Raw genomic sequence first — 26870 nt, 5'->3', positions numbered from 1 at the left:
CCCAGTGCAGCCACTCACACCACGTCTCCCTGGCAATAGCAGACGGCTATGCCCCGCCCATTGGCAACCTAGTCCGACCCTCCCCCAGCCAGGACACAGCATGTCCATAGACCCGACCTCGTCTCCGCCACCAGGAACGACTGGCCACCTTAAACTTGATTCGGACGATAGCGACAGCACTCCAGACGTATTTGAAATCAACGACCAATGGCACAACCGCCCAGGCCCCAGTCGCTCCAGCCCCAGTAACCCCGACAAAGATATGTTTGGCCCCTCATACCCACTTTCATTGCCACAACCAGAGCCACCACCCAACGATAGAAATTTGCCCTTTGCAGCTACCGCCCCTCATGATCAAAGAATTCCCCACTGGCACCGCGATAACTCCTGTCGATTGATACGGAACGATTCAGATCCCACGATTGCTCACGCGGTCACAGCACAAAAACGCCAGACAAGAGTTTGGCAACCGGGAGATGGCGATGACTCAGTCTGACTCCCGTTATGGTAACCCTTTTATGACACTTTTTGAAATGGAACCCCGAGGTGTCCAAATGATGAGAAAAAGGAACCGATTGGAGATTTACGATATCCTATTTTCTGATGGAACCTGCCCGCCTCTTTTCTGGAATTTCTTGATACACTCTTATTCTTCCAGTCTTGGATGTTTCATTCATGTCACCTGTCCACTAAATTTCTTGATGCAGTCATGATTACTCGTTTGCATATTCTCAGAGTCCATATGTTACAAACTCTTTCCGCTCGTATAAGGTCACCCAGGCAGTGGAATAACGGCACTGATCACCGCCCTACCCAGGGATTCCACCCATTCTTGCCCTACCGCGGCTTATATGCACCCCATGTTCCCATCACTGATTTGGAAGTTTTTCAAACTCTTTACTGTCTCTGGCAGGTCTTTGTTTCACCTGATGAGTTTTTTTTTTGCATGTGGTTGAAAGAATGCTCTTTGCCACAGTCTCTGCACTCAACTTTGGCTTCCACCGACCCTTTGGTTGCTAACCCCAACTCCTATTTACATGTTCAACACACTTGGTTGAAACAAAATTTGCTGCTATTACAAAAACGACCTTGGCACTTGACGGAGAAATTGTTCACCCATTCAACGCATCAAAGGCCACTTACAAAGGAAAAATGGATACTTGCAAGGACTCAAGGGAAATATGGCCAACAGAGGATTCAGGCAAACTCAGAGCCTAAATGTATATTTGCTAACAGAGAACCAGACAGCATCAAAATCCCTAGCCGATTTGCATTCTAATGGTCCATTTCCCCAGGACAAAGGACTGGTACTCCGGTATCAGATACAATTCCAGACACATCGGCACCACTCCCTTCACCCAGGAAACCCAAACAGCCAAGGTCAATGACCGTTCAGAACACGCCCAGCCATCAAAGCACCCGTCCCTTTATTGGCTCAAATCAAAGGCAGTAATCAAAGCCTGCTGACTTATTGGGTCCAAAGCTAAGGACCACCCAAAAGAGCACGAAACCCCAAAGGATAAAGAGAGACACTGCCATGTGTTCAATCTCTTTTGGCCCTGGCACACCGGCACTCTCCGGCCCGACCTATACCTGAAGCCAACTGCAGCACCACGACCAGAAGCATGTTCAAGATCAACGATCGCTACCAGACGGTTGAGCCCAGAAGAACCAAAGTTACTTCTCCAGACCCAGCCACCCCAGATCCGAACAAAGGCCTTGTTCCTCTGCCAAAGCCAGATGCCTGTAGTTAAGTACAGGTTGTTGTAGTGTTACGTATAATTTAGCTTGTCGTATTTTTATGTTGCATGTGTGAATTAATCTTGTGTGCAAATAAACTAATATTAAACTTGAACTAACTGACTGGTTGTTGGGTCTTTGATCAATATCCGGTTGAACCTAGATACCTGGTGACTCTGAAAGCAATATCCTCATTAATAACAGTCGGACTAATATCTGACTAAAGTAGATCCCAGACATGGCAACATTATTAGCAACTCCGGATCAAACTGGCAACAGTGGGTGTCGCTGGCAGGACCAACATTTATTCCCCTTGGCTAACTGCCCTCGAGAAGGTGGTGGTGAACCACCTTAGTGAGTTTCTCTGCAGTCCATGCGGTGTAAGTACATTCAGTGATGTTGGGAAGGGAGTTCCAGGATTTTGACCCAGCAACAGTGAAGGAAAACCATATAGTTCCAAGTCAAGATGGTGTGGGGCTAAGAAGAAAACTTGCAAGTGGTGGTGCTCCCATGCAATTGCTGTTCTTGTTCTTCTAGATGGTTCCGTCATGGGTTTGGATGGTGTTGTTGAAGGAGCCCTGTTGAGTTGATGCAGTGCACCTTGAAAGTCTGAGATCACGCACTAACTGATTCAAAAACAGTCTTCCCCTCTGTTAACCAGACTCCTGAATGATCCTCTTATGGAATTAACTCATCGCTTTACGCATCTTCTCTACTGTTTTTAGAACTATACTCCATATGCTTCACCCGATGTCTATGTCTGTGTATTTACATTGTGTCTTTTATCGTATGTCCTATGCTTTTTCCATGCATGAAACGATCTGCCTTACTGTTCGCAAAACAATGCTTTTCATCGTACCTCGGTACACGTGACAATAAATCTAAATCTAAACTGTAAATGGGACACACTGTCGGTGGCAGAGGAAGTGAATGCTCAAGGCGGTGGATAGGATGCCAATCAAGTGGGCTGCCTTGCCCTGGATGGTACCAAGATTCTCAAGTATTGGAGTGGAGTTTGCACGTTCTCCCAGTGTCTGCGTGGGTTTCCTCCGGGTGCTCCGGTTTCCTCCCACAATCTAAAGATGTGTGGGTTAGGTGGACTGGCCATGCTAAATTGCCCCTTATTTTCCAATGGTTAGGTGGGGTTACAGGATAATGGGGATAGGGTGGTGGAGTTGGCCTAGGTAGGTTGCTCTTTCGAATGGCCTCCTTCTGCACTATGGGGATTCTGTGATTTACATGACTTGCTGCCTTCAGTTTCTAGCCAACTGTAACCCCCAGGATATTGATAGTGAGGGGTACAGCGATAAGATTCTCTTTTGTTGGGGATAATGATAATTGCCTGAAACTTGTGTGGTGGGAATGTTACTGGTCACTTATTGTTGTTCAGATCTTGCTACATGTGGACACTGACTGCTTCAGAGTGGGTTGTGAATGTCGCTGAACATCGTGCAATCACCATCAAACATCCCTACATCCTTACTACTGATCTTATGATAGAGGGAAGGCGATGAAGCAGCTCAAGATGGTTGCGCCTAGGGCACTACCCCGAGGAACTTCCATAGCAATGTCTGAGGACTGAGGTGATATTTAAAAATTCATTTTTCCGGGATGTGGACTTCACTGGCTCAGCCAGCATTTGGTGCTCACCCTTAATTGTCCTTCGGAAGGTGGTGGTGAGTCACTTTATTGAACTGCTGCAGTCCACGTGGTGTCAGTACATCCACTGTGCTATTAGAGAAGGAGTTCCGGGATTTTGACCCCATGACAGTGAACGAACAGCGATATATTTCCAAGTCAGGATAGTGTGTAATTTGGATGGGAATTTCCAAGTGGTGGTGCTCCCATATTTATGCTTCCTTTGCCTCTCTATATGGTAGTGGTCGTGGGTTTAGAAGGTGACTTGACCTCCAAGGATTGATCTCCAACAACCATATTCTTTTGTGCTAGATAGGACTCCAACCAGTGGAGAGTTTTCCTCCAGATTCCCATTGATCTCAATTTTGCTAGGCACCTTGACACCACATTCAATCAATTGTTGCCTTGATGCCAAGGGCAGTTATTCTCATCTCACATCCAGATGATTAGTTCAAGTCTGGAGCCATGTGGCCCTGGCAGAAAACAAACTGAGCAACAGGCAAGTGGTTGCTGAATAAGTGCTGCTTGATAGCACTGATGATGGCACCTTCCATCATGCTGATGATTGAGAGTCAACTGATGGGCGGTAATTGGTTGGATTGGATTTGTCCAGCTTTTTGTGGACAGGACACCGTGCAATTTTTCCACATGATTGGTTAAGGTGCCAATGTTGCAGCTGTACTGGGACAGCTTGTGAGGGACATGACTAGTTCTGGGACACAAGTCTTCATTACTATTGTTGGGTTGTTGTCGAGGCCCTTTTGCAATATTTGGTGATTACTGCCAGATCCGCTGTTCCAATTCTATCTGGTTCCAAATGAAAGGCAGAAGTGAACTAACTACACCAGGAACACCCCACTAGTCGCCATCGGCCATACTGAAAATTACCCTTTTATTCCCACACTGCCTTCTGGCAGTCAGTCAATCCTCCATCCATGCCATACGTTGCCCTTAACATTATGGGCTCTTATCTGATTTAGCAACCTCCCATATGGTACCCTGTCAAAGGCCTTTGGAAAATCCAAATAGATCACGTCCAAGTTCTCCTTTGTCTAACTTCCTCGTTACCGTCTCAAAGAATTCTAACAAATTTATCAAACCTGACCTCCCCTTGACGAATTTGTGCTGACTCAGTCCTATTTTACCATGCACTTCTAAAGTACTCCGCAATCTCATCCTTAATAATAGACTCTAAAATCTTACCAACAACCAAAGTCAGGCTAACCGGCCTATAATTTCCTATCTTCTGCCTCCCTCCCTCCAGCGATTCAGGAAAGATCACCACCAATGCCTCCACACTCTCCTCAGATATGTCCTTCAGAACTCTAGGGTATAGTCCATCCAGCCCAGATGATTTATCCACCTTCAGATCTTCCAGTTTTCCCAGCACCTTTGCCTTAGCAATGAGCACTATACACACATCTCTGCCCCTGAATCTCTTGAAATTCTGGTATGCCACTGGTGTCTTCCACTGTGAAGACTGATGCAAAATACCTATTCAGTTCCTCTGCCATTTTTGTTCCCTATTACTCCTCCTAGTGGTCTATCGTACCTTTCATATATCGGAAAAAACTCTTGCTATCTTCTTTTACACTACTAGCTAGCTTACACTCATATTTCATCTTCTTGCCCCCTTATTGTTTTTTTTAAAGATGTCCACTGCTTGCTTTTAAAGGGTTCCCAATCCTCTGGTTCCCACTAATCCTCACCACCTTGTTATGTTTTTTCCTTTGCATTTATGTTGTCCTTGACTTTCCTCGTCAGCCATAGTTGCCTTACCATCCCCGCCTTGCCATCTCCTCAGCATGTTTCCACCTCCTTGGGATGAATTTCTGTTCTGCCTTCCGAATAACCCACAAAAACTCCCGCCATTGTTGTTCCATTGTCTTCCCTGCTAGGCTCCCCTTCCAATCGACTCTGGCCAGCTCCTCACTCATGTCTTTGTAGTTACCTTTACTCGAGTGTAAAACCATTACCTCGACTCCAGCTTCTCTCTGTCTCAAACTGAAGGGCGAATTGTATCATATTGTGGTCACTGCCTCCGAAGGGTTCCTTCATCTTAATCAAGTGTGCCTCATTACACATCACCAAATCCAGAATTGCTTGTTCCCTAGTGGGCTCTACAACCAGCTCCAAAAATCCATCCTGCAGACATTCCACAAATTCCTTTTCTGGGGATCCATCACCAACCTTATTTTCCCAGTCCACCTACATATTGATGTCCCTGTGATTATTGTAATATTGCCTTCCTTATGTACCTTTTTTATCTCCCGATCTATTTTCTGCCCCACAACCTGACAACTACTAGGGGTATGTACATACCTCCCATCAGTGTCTGTTTTTCTTTGCGATTCCTCAACTCTACCCACACAGTTTCTACAACTTCCAACACTCTCCTCGCTTCTCGCGATCGATTTAAGTTAAGTTCTTACTAATAATGCAAACCCCCCCCCCCCCCCCCCCAACTGACATCTTAACTATCCTTCAGCCTTCCCATACCAGCCTCCCCGGAATGTGGCGACTAGGGGCTCTTCACATTCACTTCATTTGAAGCCTACTCGTGACAATAAGCAATTTTCATTTTCATTTCAAGTCAATAAACGGCTTCCGTCTCCGGGAAAACCTCCCTATAGACCCTCTCAAGGCGAACTTGATTTTTTACATCCTAAAGAATTCCGTGATGTGGCCCACCCACACCTCCAGCTTAAGCAACAACGAGCCCATCCAGTCCTAACAAAATCCGTCATCCGGTCTACCAGGGAGACAAAGGCCAAGATATCAGCCCCTCTCACCCCCTGGACTGCCGGGTCTTCCAACACTCCCTAAATCGCCACTTCTGGACTCGGGGCAACCTTCACCTTCAGTACCTCAGACTTAACCTCAGTGAACCCCTGCCAGAGTCCCCTCAGCTTCGGACAAGCCCAAAACATGTGGACATGGTTTGCGGGCCTCCCCATGCGCCGCCCACACCAATCCTCCACACCCCTCAAAAATCTGCTCATTCTGGTCACTGTCATATGTGCCCTTTGAACCACTTGCACCTCCCTCCCCAGCTCTTCTTCCCATTTCCGTTTCACTTCTCCTATTGAAGCCCCCTCCCAATCCATTAATTCTTTATAAATCTCCGGCACCCTCACCAACTCGTTTTCAACACCACCTTGCCTGCAGCACCCCTGGGTTGGGGGGGGGGGGGGGGGGGGGGGGGGGGGGGGGGGGGGGGGGGCGACAGTCAGCATGGTTTTGTTAAGAGTTTTTCAAAGAGGTGATCAGGTGTGTAGATGAGGGAAACGCATTTGACATAGCCTACTTGGACTTCAGCAAAGCTATTGATAAGGTCCCAAATGGGAGAGTAATAGCAAAGGTGAGAGCCCATGGGATCCAAAGAATTTTGGCAAACTGGATCCAAAATTGGCTGAGTGGCAGGAAGCAGAAGGCGATAGTTGAGGTGTGTTTTTTGAGTGGAAGCCTGTGTACAGTGATGTCCACAGATATCAGTGTTGGGGCCCTTGCTGTTCGTGATTTACATAAATGATTTAGATATGAATGTAGGAGGGTTGATCAGTAAGTTTGCGAATAATACAAAAATTGGTGGGAGTGGTAAATAGTGAGGAAGAACGCCTTCAATTACAAGAGAATATAGACGGGCTGATCAGTGGCAAATGGAATTTAATCCAGATAAGTGTACGGTGATGGACAAACAAGGCAAGGGAATACATGATAAATGGCAGGACCCTGGGAAGCACAAGAGGATCAGAGGGATCTTGGTGTGCACGTACAGCAGCCCCTTAAGGTAGCAGGGCAGGTAGATAGTGGTTAAGAAGTCATGTGGTATACTTGCCTTTATTAGACAAGGTACAGAGCTGTATACTTGCCTTTATTAGCTGAGGCATAGAGTTTAAGAGCAAGGAGGTTATGCTGGAACGGCATAAATCTTTGGTTAGGCCACAGCTCGAGTATTGTGTGCAATTTTGTAAACCACATTATAGGACAGATGTGATAGCACTGGAAAGGACGCAGAGGAGATTTACCAGGATGGTGCCAGGGCTGGAGAGTGCTGGTTATGAAGAGAGATTAGATAGACTGGGGTTTTTGTCATTGGAGCAGAGGAGACCAGGGAGGGACATGATTGAGATGTATAAGATTATGAGGGGCGTAGATGGAGAGAGTAGACAGGAACACCCTCGGTGGAGGCATCAATGACCAGGGGGCACAGATTTATGGTAAAGGGCAGGATGTTTAGATGGAATGTGAGGAAAAGCATTTTTACTCCGAGGGTAGTGGGAGCTTGGAATTTGTTGCCTGAAAGGGTGGTAGAGGCAGGGACCCTCATAACATTTATGAAGTCACCCACACCCCCAGCTTAAGCAACCCCGAGCCCCTCCAGTCCTAACAAAATCCATCATCCAGTCTACCAGGGAGACAAAGGCCAAGACATCCAAGCAAGATGGATTATCTCAATGGGCATTGGTTGGCCTGATGTAACACATGATTGTAGCCCAAACACTCGCAATTTTAACACTATCATTGGCGATGGTAGCAACTCTCCCACCTGTTCCTTTCCGACTAGCAACAGTCGCACCTTCAAATACATTACTACCACGCTACCCTGTACCATTTCTATAATCAGGATGATTATCAAGAGTCACTCCTTCAACTGTATACCACTTTGTCACCACCTTTGGTGGTTCTGTCTTGCTGGTGGGACAGGACATACCCAGAGATTAGAGGCTACCTGCAAGGTCTGATTCTGGATTAGTCTGTGGGGCAGTCCCTCCGAATTTTGGCACAAGTCCCCAGATGTTAGTAGGGAAGACTTTGCAGGTTCAACTGGGCTTTATTATTTCCAGTGGCGAGTGGAAATCCAGCTTTATTCTCATTCAACTCCTCTGTCGCAGTTTCATACATCCGAGTGGCTTCCTCGGCCTTTTCAGGGGCAAAATAAGTGTCAACCGTACTCCTACGAGTCTGAAATCCCGTATAACCCAGGCAGATTTCCTTCCCCGAACGTAATTCTTGAACAAGATGAGTTTTTAATGTTAATCTACACCATCTTCTTTTAAATTCCAGATTAATTTAATTCATTAATGCAACTGTTGTGCTGTTCATGTCTTCAGAGCATTAGCTCAGGCCTCTGGATAACTAGTCCAGTAACATTACCACTACACTACTGTTCCCTGCTGAGGCAAAAAAGGGCACACAGTACAAGTTCATAAATCGCTGCTTGGTAGAGGGAAATATAATGTTTCAATTCTTTAATTTATAACTATTTTTGCTGGAACAAGCATATCAAGCTGACAAAAGGATGAGACATTCAGTATTGGGTATTGCAAGTTGAGGCAGCTAGAACAAATGGATATAAATAAAGATTTAATGTACAATTTAGGGCAGAGAGGAGAAAAGTATTTTTCAAACTGTGGAATTTACTGCTAGAGTTAATATTTGAAACTGAAATCTAATAGTTAAGAATAGGTCAGTTAGGCAGCTGAAAGAAAGGGCATAAAACTATAGTGGAATAGGAACTTGGGCTCCTGTTCATATGGAGGATCAACACCAAATTGGTTAGACGAAATGCCTGTCACCGCAGTAAACCAACAAAAGGCCTTTGTATGCAATAAAGATCCTTTGATTAAACTAAAACTTTTTAACAAAGGTTTCTTCGACAAGTTAATGGTTGCATTATCTGCATTTTAGTTCCTGTATGGTGGATGGATAAATTTCATGATGGAAAAATGTTTCACAGTAACTTCAGTACAGTGTTAATGCAAGCCTATTGTGACATTAATAAAGATTATGATCTTTGCGTCAAACATTTCTGATGGTGGTGCATCATGCCTTGGCATATGCCAAATGCAGCCAATTTAGAGCAGTCAATTTAGAGCAACGCATTATGGTTCTGTGGTTTACTTTTTTTAAACTTTACAGACACGAGTTCATCCAAAGCAGAGAGGGTAATGCAAAGCCAAAGACTACACCATCAGTGGGTCAAGCTAAAAGGATAAAGATAAACAAGAAAATACCTATAGCTAAGTCAGGGTAGCGAAGTTAATACTGACATTTAACCAAATATTCAATCAACGTCAATAATCTACAACCACCTTCTCATTTTACAATTTATGGATGACAATCCCAACAGGGCTTGTCGCAAACACTGCCACTGGTCTTACTTATTGCACATGCTAGAAGAACATAATGCTTGATAAAACTCCTTAAAGCATTACAAAATTTGCCACACAGGCAAGTCATTTGGCTCAACTGGTCATGCCGATGTTTAAAATCCACCACACAAGTCTCCTCTTGAAACTGCCCTGCTGTTAACATCCCCACAACAGACCCATAACCACCAGTATTTCACCCTATGGTTACATGTTCCAAATTTAAAAGTTCAGGCAGAATCCAAAACTCTAATATCTTACTTGTGGACAACTAATTAATCTGAAAAGAGCTGGTGCATACTCCTAAGTGAATATCACACTCCCCCCTTGCACTTTGTGAATATGCTTCCAACACCAGCATCCGTTCTGGTCCATACAGTACTCAATCTAGGTGACAGAATTTTTGCCTGAAATTCCTTACTAGATAAATATGTTACTCATTTTCAAAGTGAATATTAGCTTCCACCTTCCATCTATTCTTGCTCAAGATTCAACACAAGAACATAGAAGATTACAGTGCAGTACAGGCCCTTCGGCCCTCGCTGTTGCGCCAACCTGTGAAACCACTCTAAAGCCCATCTACACTATTCCCTTATCATCCATATGTTTATCCAATGACCATTTAAATGCCCTTAATGTTGGCGAGTCCACTACTGTTGCAGGCAGGGCATTCCACACCCTTACTACTCTCGGAGTAAAGAACCTACCTCTGACATCTGTCCTATATCTATCTCCCCTCAATTTAAAGCTATGTCCCCTCGTGCCACTAGTAACTGAACGCCAGGCTGAACATTTTCCATCAACCACCACTCTCGGTCTTCTTACAGCGAGCCAATTTCTGATCAAAACTGCTAAATCACCCTGAATCCCATGCCTCCGTATTTTCTGCAATAGCCTACCGTGGGGAACCTAACGCTTTACTGAAATCCATATACACCACATCAAATGCTTTACCCTCGTCCACCTGTTTGGTCACCTTCTCAAAGAACTCATTAAGGTTTGTGATGCACGACCTACCTTTCACAAAACCGTGTTGACTATGCCTAATCAAATTATTCCTTTCTAGATGATTATAAATCCTATCTCTTATAAACCTTTCCAAGACTTTGCCCACAACAGAAGTAAGGCTCACTGGCCGATAGTTACCGGGGTTGTCTCTACTCCCCTTCTTGAACAAGGGGACAACATTTGCTACCCTCCAGTCTTCTGGCACTATTCCTGTAGACAATGATGGCATAAAGATCAAAGCCAAAGGCTCAGCAATCTCCTCCCTAGCTTCCCAGAGAATCCTAGGATAAATCCCATCTATTTTCACGCTTTCCAGAATTGCTAACACCTTCTCCTTATGAACCTTAAGCCCTTGTAGTCTGGTAGCCTGTATTTCGGTATTCTCCTTGACAACATTGTCTTTTTCCTGTGTGAATGCTGACGAAAAATATTCATTTAGCACCTCTCCTATCTCCTCGGACCCCACCCACAACTTCTCACTACTGTCCTTGACTGGCCCTACTCTTACCCTGGTCATTCTTTTATTCCTGACATACCTATAGAAAGCTTTAGGGTTATCCTTGATCCTACCTGCCAAAGACTTCTCATGTCCCCTCCTGGCTCTTTTTAGCTCTCTCTTTAGGTCCTTCCTAGCTAACTTGTAACTCTCGAGCGCCCTAACTGAATCTTCACATCTCATCTTTACATAAGCCTCCTTCTTCCTCTTGACAAGTGATTCAACTACTTTAGTAAACCACCGTTTCCTCGCTCGACCACTTCCTCCCTGTCTGACAGGTACATACTTATCAAGGAAACGCAGTAGCTGTTCCTTGAACGAGCTCCACATTTCAATTGTGCCCATCCCCTGCAGTTTCCTTCTCCATCCTATGCATCCTAAGTCTTGCCTCATCGCATAATAATTTCCTTTCCCCTAGCTATAACTCTTGCCCTGCGGTATATACCTATCCCTTTCCATCGCTAAAGTAAACGTAACTGAATTGTGGTCACTATCACCAAAGTGCTCATCTGCCTCCAAATCTAGCACCTGTCCTGGTTCATTACCCAGTACCAAATCCAATGTGGCCTCGCCTCTTGTTGGCCTATCTACATCCTGTGTCAGGAAACCCTCCTGCACACACTGGACAAAAACAGACCCATCTAAAGTACTCGATCTATAACATTTCCAGTCAATATTTGGAAAGTTAAAGTCCCCCATAACAACTACCCTGTTACTTTCACTCCTATCCAGAATCATCTTTGCAATCCTTTCTTCTACATCTCTGGAACTTTTCGGAGGCCTATAGAAAACTCCCAACAGGGTGACCTCCTTTCCTGTTTCTAACCTCAGCCCATACTACCTCGGTAGTCAAGTCCTCATCAAACGTCCTTTCTGCCACCAATACTGTCCTTGACTAACAATGCTACACCTCCCCCTCTTTTACCACCTTCCCTGACCTTACTGAAATATCTAAACCCCGGAACCTGCAACAACCATTCCTGTCCCTGCTGTAGCCATGTCTCCGAAACGGCCACAACATCGAAGTCCCAGGTACCAACCCATGCTGCATGTTCACCCACCTTATTCTGGATGCTCCTGGCGTTGAAGTAGACACACTCTAAACCACCTTTCTGCCTGCCGGTACACTCCTGCAACCTTGAAATCTTACTCATGACGACACTACTCTCAACCTCCTGTATACTGGAGCTACAATACAGGTTCCCAACTCCCTGTTGAATTAGTTTAACCCTCCCGAACAGCATTAGCAAATTTCCCCCCCCCCAAGGATATTGGTGCCCCTCTGGTCCAGGTGTAGATCATCCAGTTTGTAGAGGTCCCACCTACCCAAGAATGAGCCCCAATTATCCAGGTATCTGAAACCCTCCCTCATGCACCATCCCTGTAGCCACGTGTTCAACTGCCCTCTCTCCCTATTCCTCATCTTGCTAGCACATGGCATGGGTAACCCAGAGATAATAACTGTTTGTTCTAGCTCTAGGTTTCCACCCTAGCTCCCTGAATTCCTGCCATACATCCCTATCCCTTTTCCTACCTATGCCGTTGGTGCCTATGTGGACCACGACTTGGGGCTGCTGCCCCTCCCCCTTAAGGATCCCGAAAACATGATCCGAGACATCACGGACCCTGGCATCTGGGAGGCAACAAACCAACCACGAGTCTCTCTTGTTCCCACAGAATCTCCTATCTATCCCCCTAACTATGGAGTCTCCAATAACTAATGCTCTACTCCTCTCCCCTTCTGAGCAATAGGGACAGACTCTGTGCCAGAGACCTGTGCCCCATGGCTTACCCCTGGTAAGTCGCCCCCCACACCAGTATCCAAAGCGGTTTACTTGTTACTAAGGGGAACGACCACAGGGGATCCCTGTACTAACTGCTTCCTCCCAGCCCCTCTCACCGTCACCCATCTACCACATGTTTGCATTTATTGTCCTCCAAGGCCCAATTAAGAAAATTAACTCATCCAGCAGCTTTTTTAAAACTGGCAACAATCGATTCTGCTAAAAGGGCAAACTGAAATATAACCACTCTACAGATCCTGCCCGACCTACTGAGGCCTATAGCTGGCAACCAGATGTAATTTAACCAGTTGTGGTCTGTCCAAATAAATTGCCTCAAATTAGTTAGACCTTCTGTTTAGACCTCATTACAATTGCTCTATTTACACTGGAACGAGCCAAAAGTAATCATCCAAGGACAGCATGATGACAATTTACCCACGCAGCTGTGCTGATGTTCATCATTACCACTGCATTGAAAAATAAAATGTTATTGCATATGAGGTTTTAAATTATTGTTGCGTAAAACAGTTTGTTAAGTGCCTATTTACTCACTTCCCTGAAAATCACACCTCTCTGGACATCGACTGGTTTTGAACACTAATGCTGGATTTTGCTGTTATCACATCCCACCTCCAAAACAAGGTGGTTGTTACATGATAGCAAGAATTTGAATGAGATTTACTAGAAATAGGAGGCAGGACATTTCAATGACTAAACTTTGTCTTCAGAAATGAACATGTTCTGTGGCTGTTCCAATATATCAGCTTGTTTATGCAATTAACAACTGGCGAGCAGTTATGGTCAAGTGCAGGGTCAGGGTGCATAAGGCATCTTAATTACTATTCACTTGCTGAAACTGTGCTTGGATGAGCACTGGCTGAGCACTGGCTGAGCACAGAAAGGCCCCCTGGTCAAGTGGCTCGTCAACCTCACTGTCAAGTTGGACCTTGAACAAAAGTCTCAAGCAAAGCACTGGAAGTCACCCTGGAATCACAGCAGTAGGAAAGCATTTAGGAGAGGACTGGGTAGGAAACAGCGAGAGGAAAAAAGAAGAGAAAAAAAAAATCGACAATTAAAGGAGTTTCTATATTCGATTTTTAAAATGGCACATAGCTCAAACCTATTTCAGAAACCAAAAACATTAAATGCTGAACTAGGACGCTGCAGAGCAGGATTTCCCAAACCGGGTTCTGCTGGATTCATCCAGGGGTTCCAGGTAGGCCGGGCTGGTGTATAAGATTTAAAAACTGCTATGAAGCAGTTCAATCAGAAGCTGGTTTCTCCCTGCATTGGCTGCTGATGGACTGAGCAGCCAATGCAGTGACCACCCAGTCCGAGTGGAAGCTGGAAAAGCAAGTCCTGAATGTCTAGGCCCGGGTGGGGCATGTTGGGGAGAGGGGGCACGCGAGATGTCCGTGCGCGAATGTGCACACATAAGGCTCTCTAGTGAGCCTGAGCAGCCAATGTAGCGAAACTCTAGCCTGTGTGGACAAGCTGGAAACTATTGGGGGGGGGGGGCCTTCTCGAGCGTGACTCCAAATATTAAAGACTTGGTGCGCAAAAGCAGCAGACTCACCCCTCCAAAATCAATATTTTGTTGTTTAACTCTTCAACAAAAGAATTGTTCTTAAGGGTTCCTTCAGTACGTTTGGGATGTCAAAAGGGTTCAGTGACCAGAAAGGTTTGGGAAACCCTGCCTTAAGAGTATTTAAAAGCCATGCCATTGGTCATTAAAGCCAAGTTTGTGACATTTCTTCATAACTTCTTCAGAACTCACTCAACCTGACATGCCCAGAACATGTGCACATGATTCGCCAGCCCTCCCACATCCTGCCCACACTTATCCCCCAAGAAGAACTGACTCAGCCTGGATACCACTAGTATCCCCTTAAATTGGATGAGGCTTCACAAGAGGAAGCACACCCCGGCCCCCAATGCCACCCCCAACTCCTTATCCCGCTTGCGCCGAATCTCCTCCATGGAAGCCCCCTTCCTCTTCATCGGCTCCCCATACATATCCGCAACTCTACCCTACCCAATGTTATCCTTGAACAATAACCTATCCCGCAGCACCGGGGCCTGCAGCGCAGGAAAGGCCGAGACTTCCTAACGAAGTCCCTAACCTGCAGAGACCTGAACCTATACCCCTTCGGTAGTCGTTAAGTCTCCTCGAGTTCCTCCAGGCCCACAAACAAAACCCTGAAGTCCCCACCTGCCACTACCCCCAGAATCTCATATCAAACCTATGATTGTCACAAACGCTTTAACTTAATACACTGCATGCTCTTCAAACCTTTTGTTTTGATGCCCTTGGGCCAGGCAACTGTAGCAAAGGAAGTGTGGAGACTAATTCAGTGTCTAAATCAAGTGCATTGTGAAACCAGCTGCTAGGAAAACTTCACAGGCATCCTGCAAGCATTTTAACCTCTTTTTCTTGCCTCCTCTTCAACATTGGTGGGGAAAGTGCCCTAAAGTCACTGATGACAGGGATGATCCCACTTTAGGGGGAGGTGGTGGCGTAGTTATAATAATATCACTGGATTAGAATCCAGACATCAGGCTAATGCTCTGGGGACACAGGTTCAAAATCCACCAAGGCAGCTGATGGAATTTAAATACAGTGAATAAAATCTGGGATTAGAACATAGAACACTACAGCGCAGTACGGGCCCTTCGGCCCTCGATGTTGCGCCGACCTGTGAAACCATCTGAAGCCTACCTGACCTACACTATTCCATTTTCATCCATATGTCTATCCAGTGACCACTTAAATGCCCTTAAAGTTGGCGAGTCTACTACTGTTGCAGGCAGGGCGTTCCACACCCCTACTACTCTCTGAGTAAAGAAACTGCCTCTGACATCTGTCCTATATCTCTCACCCCTCAATTTAAAGCTATGTCCCCTCGTGTTGGTCATCACCATCCGAGGAAAAAGACTCTCACTGTCCACCCTATCTAACCCTCTGACTATCTTATATGTCTCTATTAAGTCACCTCTCAGCCTTCTCCTCTCTAACGAAAACAACCTCAATTCCCTGAGCCTTTCCTCGTAAGACCTTCCCTCCATACCAGGAGCAGCAAATGCTGACCTTACCATCAGCGTCCACACCCAAAGAATAAAAATAACTGGATTATTATCCTGTCACCCTGCTGGAAAATACACCTATGTGAACGATCAGGTGTGGAAAGATTGCTGGATTTCAAAGTTTCTTCCTCACAATTAAACAGCTTTTTGATAGTAACACTCTGGGACCATCAGGCATGGTTGGTGACTACAAAACCCCAAAAGGAAATTGGTCTTTGAAGACAGAAGGGTGAATACTGATTCAATTCTCTCTCTATACTAAGTAGCCACTGATTTATAACTTATCATCTCTATGCCTTTTCTTAAATATGATGGGAAAAACCAGCTGTCCTCCAACTATAATCTCAACAACGCATGGAGGTCTCAGTATTGTGGACAGCACGGTAGCACACACGGTTAGCACTGTGGTTTCACAGTGCCAGGGTCCCAGGTTCAATTCCCCGCTGGGTCACTGTCTGTGCAGAGTCTGCACATTCTCCCAGTGTCTGCGTGGGTTTCCTCCGTGTGCTTCCTCCGTGTGCTCCGGTTTCCTCCCACAGTCCAAACATGTAGGTTAGGTGGATTGGCCATGCTAAATTGCCCTTAGTGTCCAAATAAAGGTTAGGAGGGCTTTTTGGGTTAGAGGGATAGGGTGGAAGTGAAGCTTAAGTGGGTCGGTGCAGACTCTATGGGCCGAATGGCCTCCTTCTGCACTGTATGGTCTATGATCTATGATCTATTTGAGCCGGGGCTCTACAGCAATCTACTTATCCGAATATTGTATCTGCCTTAACAATTGTTGCCAACAATAGATACCAACATAAAGCAATCTGGAAAAGGACAGAATATGCAAGTTTGCAAACAACACTGAATTAAGAGGAAAATTAGGGTAAATCCTTCTGCATAAGGTAGTACTGCTGTCTTAAGAAATGCCTCTTAACGCTTGGGACCTGCCTCCTTGCCTGCTCCATGCTTGATGGAGAGTAGTGCCCCTCACTATGTGTCTGTTTACTAAAAAGCTTTTTGAAAATTCATTTACAGGATGCCCACGTCACGTGTTAGGCCAGCGTTTATTTCCCATCCCTAGTTGCCTTTCAGAAGGTGGTTGTGAGTTGCCTTCTTGAACTGCTGCAGTCTCCGAGGTGTAGGTACACCCACAGTGTTGTTGGGAAGGAGCTCCAGGATTTTGACCACAGTGAAGAAAGTGGAATATATTTCTAACTCGGGGTGGTGAGTGACTTGAGGGGAGCCTCCAGGTGGTGGGGTTCCCAAGTACCTGCTGCTCTGGGCCTTCTAAAATGACAGTGGTTATAGGTTTGGAAGGTGCCAAGGAACCTTGGCGAGTTCCTGCAGTGCATCTTGCAGATGGTACACTGTTGTGGTGGAGGGAGTGAATGATTGTGGAAGGGTAGCAATCAAGCGGGCTGCTTTGTCCTGGATGGTGTTTGGTTTCTTGTGTTGTCTCATCCAGGCAAGTGGAGAGTATTCCATTACACTCCTGACTTGTGGATGGTGGACAGGCTTTGGGAGGGGGAGGCGGGGGGTTTGCTCGCCATAGGATTCCTAGCCTTTGACCTGCCACAGTATTAAGGTGGCTAGTTTAATTCAGTTTCTGATCAATGGTAACCTCCAGGATAGATTGTGGAGGATTCAACAATGGTAATGACATGGAATGTCATGGGCCGATGGTTAGAGGGGAGGGTCTGGCACTTGTGTGGTGCGAAAGGTACTTGCCACTTGTCGGCCAAAGCCTGGATATTGTTCCGGTCTTGCTGCATTTGAACTTGAACTGCTTAATTAGCTGAATCGTCGCAAATGTTGTTGAACATTGTGCAGTCCACACTTCTGACCTCATCATGGAAGGGAGGCCATTGATGAAGCAGCTGAAGATGGAGTTTGGCCTCGGACACAACCCTGAGAAATTCCTGCATTGGTGTCCTGGAGCTGATATGCTTGACCTCCAAGCACCACAACCATCTTCCTTTGTGCCAGGTATAATTCCAGCCAGCAGAGAGTTTTCCCCCAATTCCCATTGACTCCAGGATAGCTAGGGTTCCTTGATGCTATACTCAATCAAATGCTGCCTTGATCCCAAGGGCAGTCACTCTCACCTGTGCCATTCAGCTATTTTGTCTATGTTTGAACCAAGGCTGTCATGAGGTCAGGAGCTGAGTGAACCTGGTGGAACCCAAACTGAGTGTCTGTGAGCAGATCATTGCTGAGTAAGTGCTGCATGATAGTACCGATGCCCCATTCCATCACTTTGCTAATGGCGAGTAGACTGATAGGCAGTAATTGGCTGGGTTGGGTTTATCCTGTTTCTTGTGCACATGACACACTTGGGCAGCTTTCTACATTGCCATGTGGATACCAGTGTTGTAGCTGTACTGGAACAGCTTGGCTAGGGGTGTGGCAAGTCCTGGAGCACAAGTCGTCAGTGCTATTTCCAGAATATTGTCAGGGCCCATAGCCTTTGCAGCATCCAGTGTCTTCAGCTGTTTCTTGATATCATGCGGAGTGAATCGTATTGGCTAAAGACTCTTACCTGTGATGCTTGGGACCTCTGGAGACAACCGATATGGATTATCCACTCAGCACTTCTAGCTGAAGATTGTTGCGAATGCTTCAGCCTGATCTTGTGCACATATGTTTAGAGCTCCTCCATCATTGAGAATGGAGATATTTGTGGAGACTCTTCCTCCAGTGAACTGTTTAATTGTCCACCACCATTCACACCTGGATGTGGTAGGACTTGGAGCTTAGATCTATATAGAGAAATACAGCACAGAACAGGCCCTTCGGCCCACGATGTTGTGCCGAACTTTTGTCCTAGGTTAATCATAGAATTTTGGACACTAAGGGCTATTTATCATGGCCAATCCACCCAACCTGCTCATCTTTGGACTTTGATCTGATGCATTTGTTGTGGAATCGCTCACTTGCATTACTTGCTGCTTGGCACACTAGTCCTGTGTTGTACCTTCACCAGGTTGACACATTTTTAGATATGGCTGGTATTGCTCCTGGTATACTCTCCTGCACTCTTCATTGAACTAGGGTTGATCCCCTGGCTTGGTGGTAATTGTAGTCCTGGGGATATGCCGGACCATGAGGTTGCAGATCGTAGTTGAGTCCAATCTGCTGCTACTGATGGCCACAGCGCCTCATGGATGCCCAGGAGTTGCTAGATCTGTTTGAAGTCTATCCCATTTGGCACGGTGGTAGTTCCACACAACACAATGGAGAGTATCCTCAATGTGAAGTCAGGATTTTGTCTCCACAAGAATTATGCAATGATCACTTCTGCCGATACTGTCATAGACAAATGCATCAGCAGCAGGCACGTTGGTAAGGATGAGGTTAAAATATGATTTTTCCCTCTTGTTGGTTCCCAAATCACTTGCTGCAGTCACAGTTTAGCAGCTATGTCCTTTAGGACCCGGCCAGCTCAGTCTGTGGTGGTACTCCTGAGCCACTCTTAGTGACGGAAATTGAAGTCCCCCACCAAGAGCATATTCTGCATCCTTGCCACCCTCAGTGCCTCTTCGAAGTGGTGTTCATAATAATCTTTATTAGCGTCACGCGTAGGCTGACATTAACACTGCAATGAATTTACTGTGAAAATCCCCTAGTCGCCACACTACAGTGCCTGTTCGGGTACACCGAGGGAGAATTCAGAATGTCCAAGTAACCGAGCAAGCACATCATTCGGGACTTTTGTGGGAGGAAACTGGAGCACCCGAGGAAATCCACGCAGACACAGGGAGAAACTTAGACTCCGTACAGACAGTGACCAAAGCCAGGAATCAAACCCGGATCCCTGGTGCTGTGAAGTGCTAACCACTGTGCTACTGCGCCATCTTCAAAATGGAGGAATACAGATGCATCATCTGATGATGGATGGTATATGGTAATCAGCAGGATGGTTCCTTGCCCATGCTTAACCTGAAGCCATGAGGCGTCATGGGGTCCAGAGTCAATATTGAGGCCTCCAGGGCAACTCCCTCCTGACTGGAGACCACTGTGCCACCACCTCAGCTGGGACTGTCTTGCTAATGAGACTGGACATACCCAGGAATGGTGAGTGGTGTCTGGGACATAATGATTATGTGAGTATGCCTATGTCAGGCTGTTGCTGGACTAGTCTGTGAGACAGCTCTCCCAACTTTGGCTCAAGCCCCAGATGTTAGTGGGAAGGACTTTCTGGATCGACAGGGCTGGGTTTGCTGTTGTGATTTCCGGTGCCTGGATCAATGCCAGGTGATCGTCGGTTTCATTCCTTTTTCGTGTTTTTGTAGCAGTTGAATACAACTGAGTGGCTTGTTAGGCCATTTCAGAGTCGACCACATAGCTGTGGGTCTGGAGTGACATGAAGACCAGGCCAGGTAAGGATGGTATATTTCCTTCCCTAAAGGACATCAGTGAACCAGATGGGTTTTTAATGATAATCGACAATGTTTGCATGGTCATCATTAGACTTTTAATTCCAAATATTTTATTTGAGTTTAAATTCCACCACCTGCCATGGTGGGATTCAAAACCAGGTCACCAGATCATTACCCTGGGTTACTAGTCCAGCAACAATACCACTACCCCAACACCTCCCTATGATGACTACAGTCCCTCGTTGACTAGACCTCAGTGTATAGGGAACAATTCCACAGTTTTCAGATGATACAAAACTCGGACGGATTGTGAACTCTGTAGTACTTCAAAAAGGCCATAGGCAAGTTGCAGATGTTCAATGTGCAGAAATGTGAAGTGATTCGTCCTGAAAGGAAGGACATGGAGAGACTATACAAAATAATGGGTAAACCCCAATATGGGATAGATGGGATGGGCCCAATGGCCTCCTTCTGCACTGTAGGGATTCTATGAAATCACAAAAAAGATTCATGAGAATGGTTCCGCGGATGAGAAGCTTCAAGTTGAAGGTAGATTGGAGAAGTTAGGACCATTTATTTCAGAGAAAAAACAGGAGATTTTATCGAGAAGGCAAGATTTAAAGCAATTGAAGAAAGAAGCAAAAGCGATGAGAAAAAAGCCTTTTCACACACCGTGTACTTAACTTCTGGAATGTATTGTCCAGGTATGGTGCAGGCAGGTTCAATCAAAGCATTCAATGTAGAATTAGATTGTTATCTGAAAAGGAAGAATAGGCAGGATTTCGGAGAGAAGGCAGGAGAATATGACATGGGGACCTGTCTACTCGAAGAGCCGGTGCAGATGCAATGGATTAAATAACCTCCTTCCGCACTAGTATTTCTGAGATTCTATGACTTCTGATTATCTACCTTACACAGCTTAAATGGGGGGGGGGGGGGAGAAGAGGAGAGAAAAGAGAAGAGGCAGGTCATGCAAGAAGGAGTTTCATGATGCCATTCATGACAAATATTTCAGGGCTGCATCATTTATCATTTAAAGCCATGGAGAACGGCAGATGAGCTTGGCTTTGACTCGAGGCAACAGTTCAACCAGTTATGAAATTGTTTTGTAAGTCAATGCAGACATTACATTGGGATATAGGATTCATAATGGAATGGGGCAGAGGATCCCACTCCAAGCAGTGTACTAACTAAATAGACGTGTGGACTTTCAGTTAAATGAGATCAGAAATTACTTGTACCCTTTAACAAATGTAGACAGTAACTTTATAGTGAATTAATACATTTAACACTAGGTTTTGACCTGGCACTGTCTCCTTTAAACAGTACAGTATTTTAGTGGAATAGACATATTTGGATCTGAATTACCATATTAAGGATGCTACACATGGCATTTAGGCAATTTGTGCAGTTATTCACTCATTGCCATCAGGTCAACACCAGTATCAATTCATAACCCAAAATGGTCCAATCATAACCCAAAATAGTCACTAATTTCTTCATTTTCTAACTATGTTGAATTTGTAATGATTTTGTTAGCATAAATCATGGAGCCATGCATCAAATCTGCTGTTACACATTAAAATGTCCTCAGAGCATTAATAAATGCAAAACCTGTCTGTACTTTGCTTCCCATACACAGACACTTCTCATATTAAAGTCCTAGAAATTGTTTCAAATGTCATCACAGTCCATTAGATTCAGTTACAGGAAATTTATAATATTGGAGGCCCATCAGCATCTATAAAGATAAAAGTCATCTTAACATTTCAGGTGCAACTTTCAGTAAACTAAAAGCTGGTCTTTTTTGTTTTCACAAATGTTGACACCCTGCTGAGCACTTCCAGTATTAGTCAGAGTCCCAACATTTGAAACTCTTACTTTACTTGTACAAACATGAAATACTGAAGAACAGACAGTTTGATATCAGTCGGGATAAGAGAAAGCCGAACGTAGACCAGCTTGAAACTCAAATGTATTGAAGTTCCTGGGCAAGACATGTTAAAGATAAAGTCGCCATAATCCCAGATGGCCACAGGCTTATTTCCCGGGTTGCCAGGAAAGATAGAGAGTGAGCTGACTAGTGGCGATTTAACCCGAGGATCATCACATCTCAGGCGATGGGACAAAGTTGAGAAGCCAGGGCCTTCATGAATAACCTCAGCCGGGACGGGAATTGAACAAACCAGTTGTGCAGCAAACGGAGCTAAATCGGCCCCCGGAAACATATGGTGTGGCAAAAAAGTTACACATCAATGCAGCTGGATACCGCTGGAAAGATTTGTTCAGTAACACCTCAAAACCTCACCCCCCCCCCCCCCCCCCCAAAAACCCACCCCACCACCACCACAAAAAAATAAAAGCACCAACACCATCCCGCAGCTTTTCGGAGACAAATGGAAGAGTTAATGAATCAGGAATAAGCCCCTGCTTAAAATAAACACAACACAACCCTGAACTTTTAAAACTGATTAAACCGGCACAAGTGGGGAGCAGCCACAGATTATCCATCCAGAAACTTTTATGCACAACTTCCCAGTGACCATGGGCTGCACCCAGAGGTTACTGGGGAGGGAGGCAGCACCCCGGGGTGGGGGCACCAACATCTCTGCCCCCCCCCCCCCCCCCCTCCCCGAAATACAGCAGGCCCCGCAACATGGGCTTTGCTTCAGGGAACTCTGGAGCGTGTTGAGCGGACAGCATGAGGGGGGGGGGGGGGGGGAGGGGAGAGATGCTCATTGGTGTCACAAGGAAAACAGATTGCATTTTTTGCCTTCTTCATTTTAAGAGCAAACCTCCTCGACTAAGACTCACCGTCGTTCTGATCTTTGGGCCAGAGGTAAAAAGTAGCCGGGATGACGAGAAGCCCCACGAACGAGGTGAGGAAATAGAAGGAAGTATTGCCGCTGTCGTCGTACTGGAACTGCTGGCCGGCCATTGCTGGCTGCCGCCGCTGCTCCTCCTGGGCCTCAGCTCGGCTCCTCCAACACAAGCACGGACGTGGCACTGCGCACGCGCAGCGGGCGGCGCGGCGCGGGGACGTCCACGCGGCGGCGCGGGGGGACACGGGCGTCACGTGGGTCCGCCCGCGCGGCCGCCAGCCCCGCCCCGCCATTGTTGACAGAACGTAGTCACATGCCTCCAGGCACATTGTGACAAACACAAATCAGCTCAGTAAGAAGTCTCACAAGGTCACCTGAGGAAGGAGCTGCGCTCTGAAAGCTAGTGATTTGAAACAAACCTGTTGGACTTTAACCTGGTGTTGTAAGACTGTGCTCACCACTTTAACCTGGTGTTGTAAGACTGTGCTCACCACAGTCCAACACCGGCATCTCCACATCATAAAATTCTATATACAGTCCATCAGAGCAAGGAAGAGGTGCTTAAAACTTCAAGAACAAAAATAACTCTAAAATGAAATGAAAATCGCTTATTGTCACAAGTAGGCATAAAATGAAGTTAATGTGAAAAGCCCCTAATCGCCACATTCCGGTGCGGCCAGTACAGGAATTGAACCGTGCTGCTGGCCTGTTTTCAAAACCAGTGATTTAGCCCTGTGCTAAACCAGCCCCTAAAAATGACATCCAGAAAGAAAAATGTCAGTATATTGGTCATTTGATCAGAGCAAATGCATTAGAGAGGGCAACAGAGTGAAGGACAGCAGAAAGAGTGGTCAACATAGACATGGTTGGATGACTCACGTCACAGGGCTGTTGCAGATAAGTTACAGTGGATGTGTGCGATGGCCCAAGACGTACGTGGCATACTATGACATTAGATCTAGTAGGAGAAGCTACTAGTCGCAGCTGCAGGAAAAAGAGATGAAATGAAATGAAAATCGCTTATTGTCACGAGTAAGCTTCAATGAAGTTACTGTGAAAAGTTCCCAGTCGCCACATTCCAGCGCCTATTCGGGGAGGCTGGTACAGGAATTGAATTATGCTGCTGGCCTGCTTGGTCTGCTTTAAAAGCCAGAGATTTAGTCAAGTGTGCTAAACCAGCCCCTAAATATGTAAAAGACTGAATGGGGCATCCAAATGCTGAATTCATAATTGAGGGTTGTAGAATAGTTACAGCAGAGAAGGAGGCCATTCAGCTGGCCATGCCCATGCTAATCCCACTCCTCTTACCCTGTGGTTCTGTAATTTAAATCTAGCTGCTTATCCAATTCCCTTTTCAAAACCAAGATTGAATCTGCTACCACCACACTGCATTCCAGATCCTAATCACAGGCCTCTTAGGAAATGTATCCCTCGTGATACCATTGGTTATTTTGTCATCCCTTTTTATATCAGTGTCATCTAGTTTGTTAACCTTTCCAATGGGAACAGTTTCTCTCCACCCACTCTATCTCAATTCTCCATATGTTTGCTATTTGTCTGGTTTTATGTCGACAACCTGATTTTTGGCCAGTCTGACCCAATGATCCTTCTAAGCACCGTCTAAGCATGCATAGTTAACCCAACTTTCTGGAATGTCCTGAGCATCATACACACAGGCTGCGCACAATAACGAGCTCAAAATATTAATAATATAATAATCCTTATTAATGGATAACGCATCTGACAACGATCAGAAGATTCTAGGCTCGACACCTGGCTGGCTTGATCTTTTAACAGCAGCACAGTAACATAGTGGTTAGCACTGTTGCTTCACAGTGCGAGGGTCCCAGGTTCGATTCCTGGCTTGGGTCACTGTCTGTGCGGAGTCTGCATGTTTTCCCAGTGTCTGCGTGAGTTTCCTCCGGGTGCTCCAGCTTCCACCCACAAGTCCCGAAAGACATGCTTGTTAGGTGAATTGGACATTCTGAATTCTCCCTCCGTGTACCTGAACAGGCGCTGGAATGTGGTGACTAGGGGCTTTTCACAGTAATTTCATTGCAGTGCTAATGCAAGCCTACTTGTGACAATAAAGATTATTAGTATTAGTGTCACAAGTAGGCTTACATTAACACTGCAATGAAGTTACTGTGAAAATCCCCGAGTTACCACACTCTGCCACCTGTTCGGGTACACAGAGGGAGAATTCAGAATGTCCAATCCACCTAACAAGTTCATCTTTCAGGACTTGTGGAAGGAAACCGAAGCACCCAGAGGAAACCCACACAGACATGGGGAGAAAGTGCACACTCACCAGACAGTGACCCAAGCCGGGAATCAAACCCGGATTCCTGTTGCTGTGAAGCAACTGTGCTAAAAACTGTGCTACCGTGCCACCCAAATGGGGCGGTATGTGGGGATAAGTGTAAAACCCCAACTCCAAAGTTCAAGCAGCTGGAGAGAGAGCAGTATTACGATCCTGGACTAGACTCCAACAGTGACTCGGATATTTTAGTTTATTTATAAGACTGTGCAGAAAGAATGATTTGCTCCCGGAGTGATTGCATGAAGAAATAGGGCTTGGTTATTTTTAAAACAAAACTTACGACGCCGAGGTCCCAGGTTTGATCCCGGCCCTTTGGTCATTGTCCATGTGGAGATTGCACATTCTCCCCATGTCTGTGTGGGTCTCACCCCCACAACCTAAAAGGGCAGGTGGAGTGGCTATGCCAATCGGCATCGGTGCAACGGAGAATCCCATCCTTGATCTCGCACTTGTCTGGATTGAGTTACATTTACCATTTTTCTGCCCATTCAACCAAACCATTGATATAATTCTGGAGACAACAGCTATCCTCGTCACTTTCAACTGCACAGCCAATTTTTGAGTCATCTGCAAATTTCCTAATCATGCCTCCCACATTTGTCGAAATCATTAATATATACAACAAACAGCAAGACAGAAACAAAGTACTAATTGAGAACACCGCCCACATCACCTGTATCAACGCATCAATTACTATATACATCTCTGATAGGCCCTACCCTTCCTTAGTTATTATCTTGGCTCTAATATACTGGTAAAACATCTTTGGGATATCTCTGATTTTACTTGCCAATATTTTTTTCATGTCATCTCTTTGCTTTCTGTGGTAGTCACCACTGACGTAGATATATGTGTGCTTTACGGTAAGGCCCCTGTACTACAGGTACAAGGGTAGATCCCTGCCTGCTGGCTCTGCCCATCCATTTCATTAGCTGCTGTAGGAGGCCACACTTCTCAGTGTAATAAAGCCTCGATTACATTCTACTCTCGTCTTCGCGTAATTGATAGTGCATCACTTTCCTAGTTTCCCTTTTTAATTCACCCCTGTGCTTCCTATACTCCTCTAGGTTTCTACAGTATTAAGCTTTTTGTGACTCCGATAAACATTGTTCTGCTTTATCTTACCCTGTATGCTTCTGGATAACCAAGGGGCTTTAGAATTGGCAGCACTGTAATAACCTGCATGGGGGACACAGTGAGGGTTCAATTGTTTTCCCCATGTGGCTCGAGGAATATGAGCTCCCCTGCTAACTATGGGGTTGGATATAAGGTCGGCCACATTGGAACCGACCGACAAAGAGAGCGGATCTGGTGAGATTCAACTGGGGACTCTTGTAAGTATTGTGTTCTTCTAAATAAACATTTTCTTTTGTTTACTCGTCTGACAACCTTCTCCTTTATTAAAAATACCACCCTTGATTTCCAGTAGTGGCCATGGTGAGAGTGGTCGCATATTTGG

At 45.7% G+C, this 26870-nt stretch overlaps 1 protein-coding gene across 2 annotated transcripts in view; it reads right to left on the bottom strand.

The window, feature by feature from the left end:
- Nucleotides 1-23290, bottom strand: part of sec63 (SEC63 homolog, protein translocation regulator) — a 138099-nt gene extending 114809 nt beyond the window's left edge. The window contains exon 1 of one of the 2 annotated variants that reach the window (XM_038799221.1): nt 23081-23290. In XM_038799221.1, the coding sequence (XP_038655149.1) occupies nt 23081-23204 (124 nt within the window). In that variant the 5' untranslated portion in view covers nt 23205-23290. The remainder of the gene's footprint in view (nt 1-23080) is intronic. The other variant, XM_038799223.1, reaches the window with a different exon arrangement.
- Between the last annotated feature and the right edge of the window lie 3580 nt (nt 23291-26870).

Source organism: Scyliorhinus canicula, chromosome 6 (genome assembly GCF_902713615.1).
Source record: "Scyliorhinus canicula chromosome 6, sScyCan1.1, whole genome shotgun sequence".
Classification (NCBI taxonomy): domain Eukaryota; kingdom Metazoa; phylum Chordata; class Chondrichthyes; order Carcharhiniformes; family Scyliorhinidae; genus Scyliorhinus; species Scyliorhinus canicula.
The sequence above is the reverse complement of the archived record's forward strand: the minus strand, read 5'-3'. Positions and strand labels throughout refer to the sequence as shown.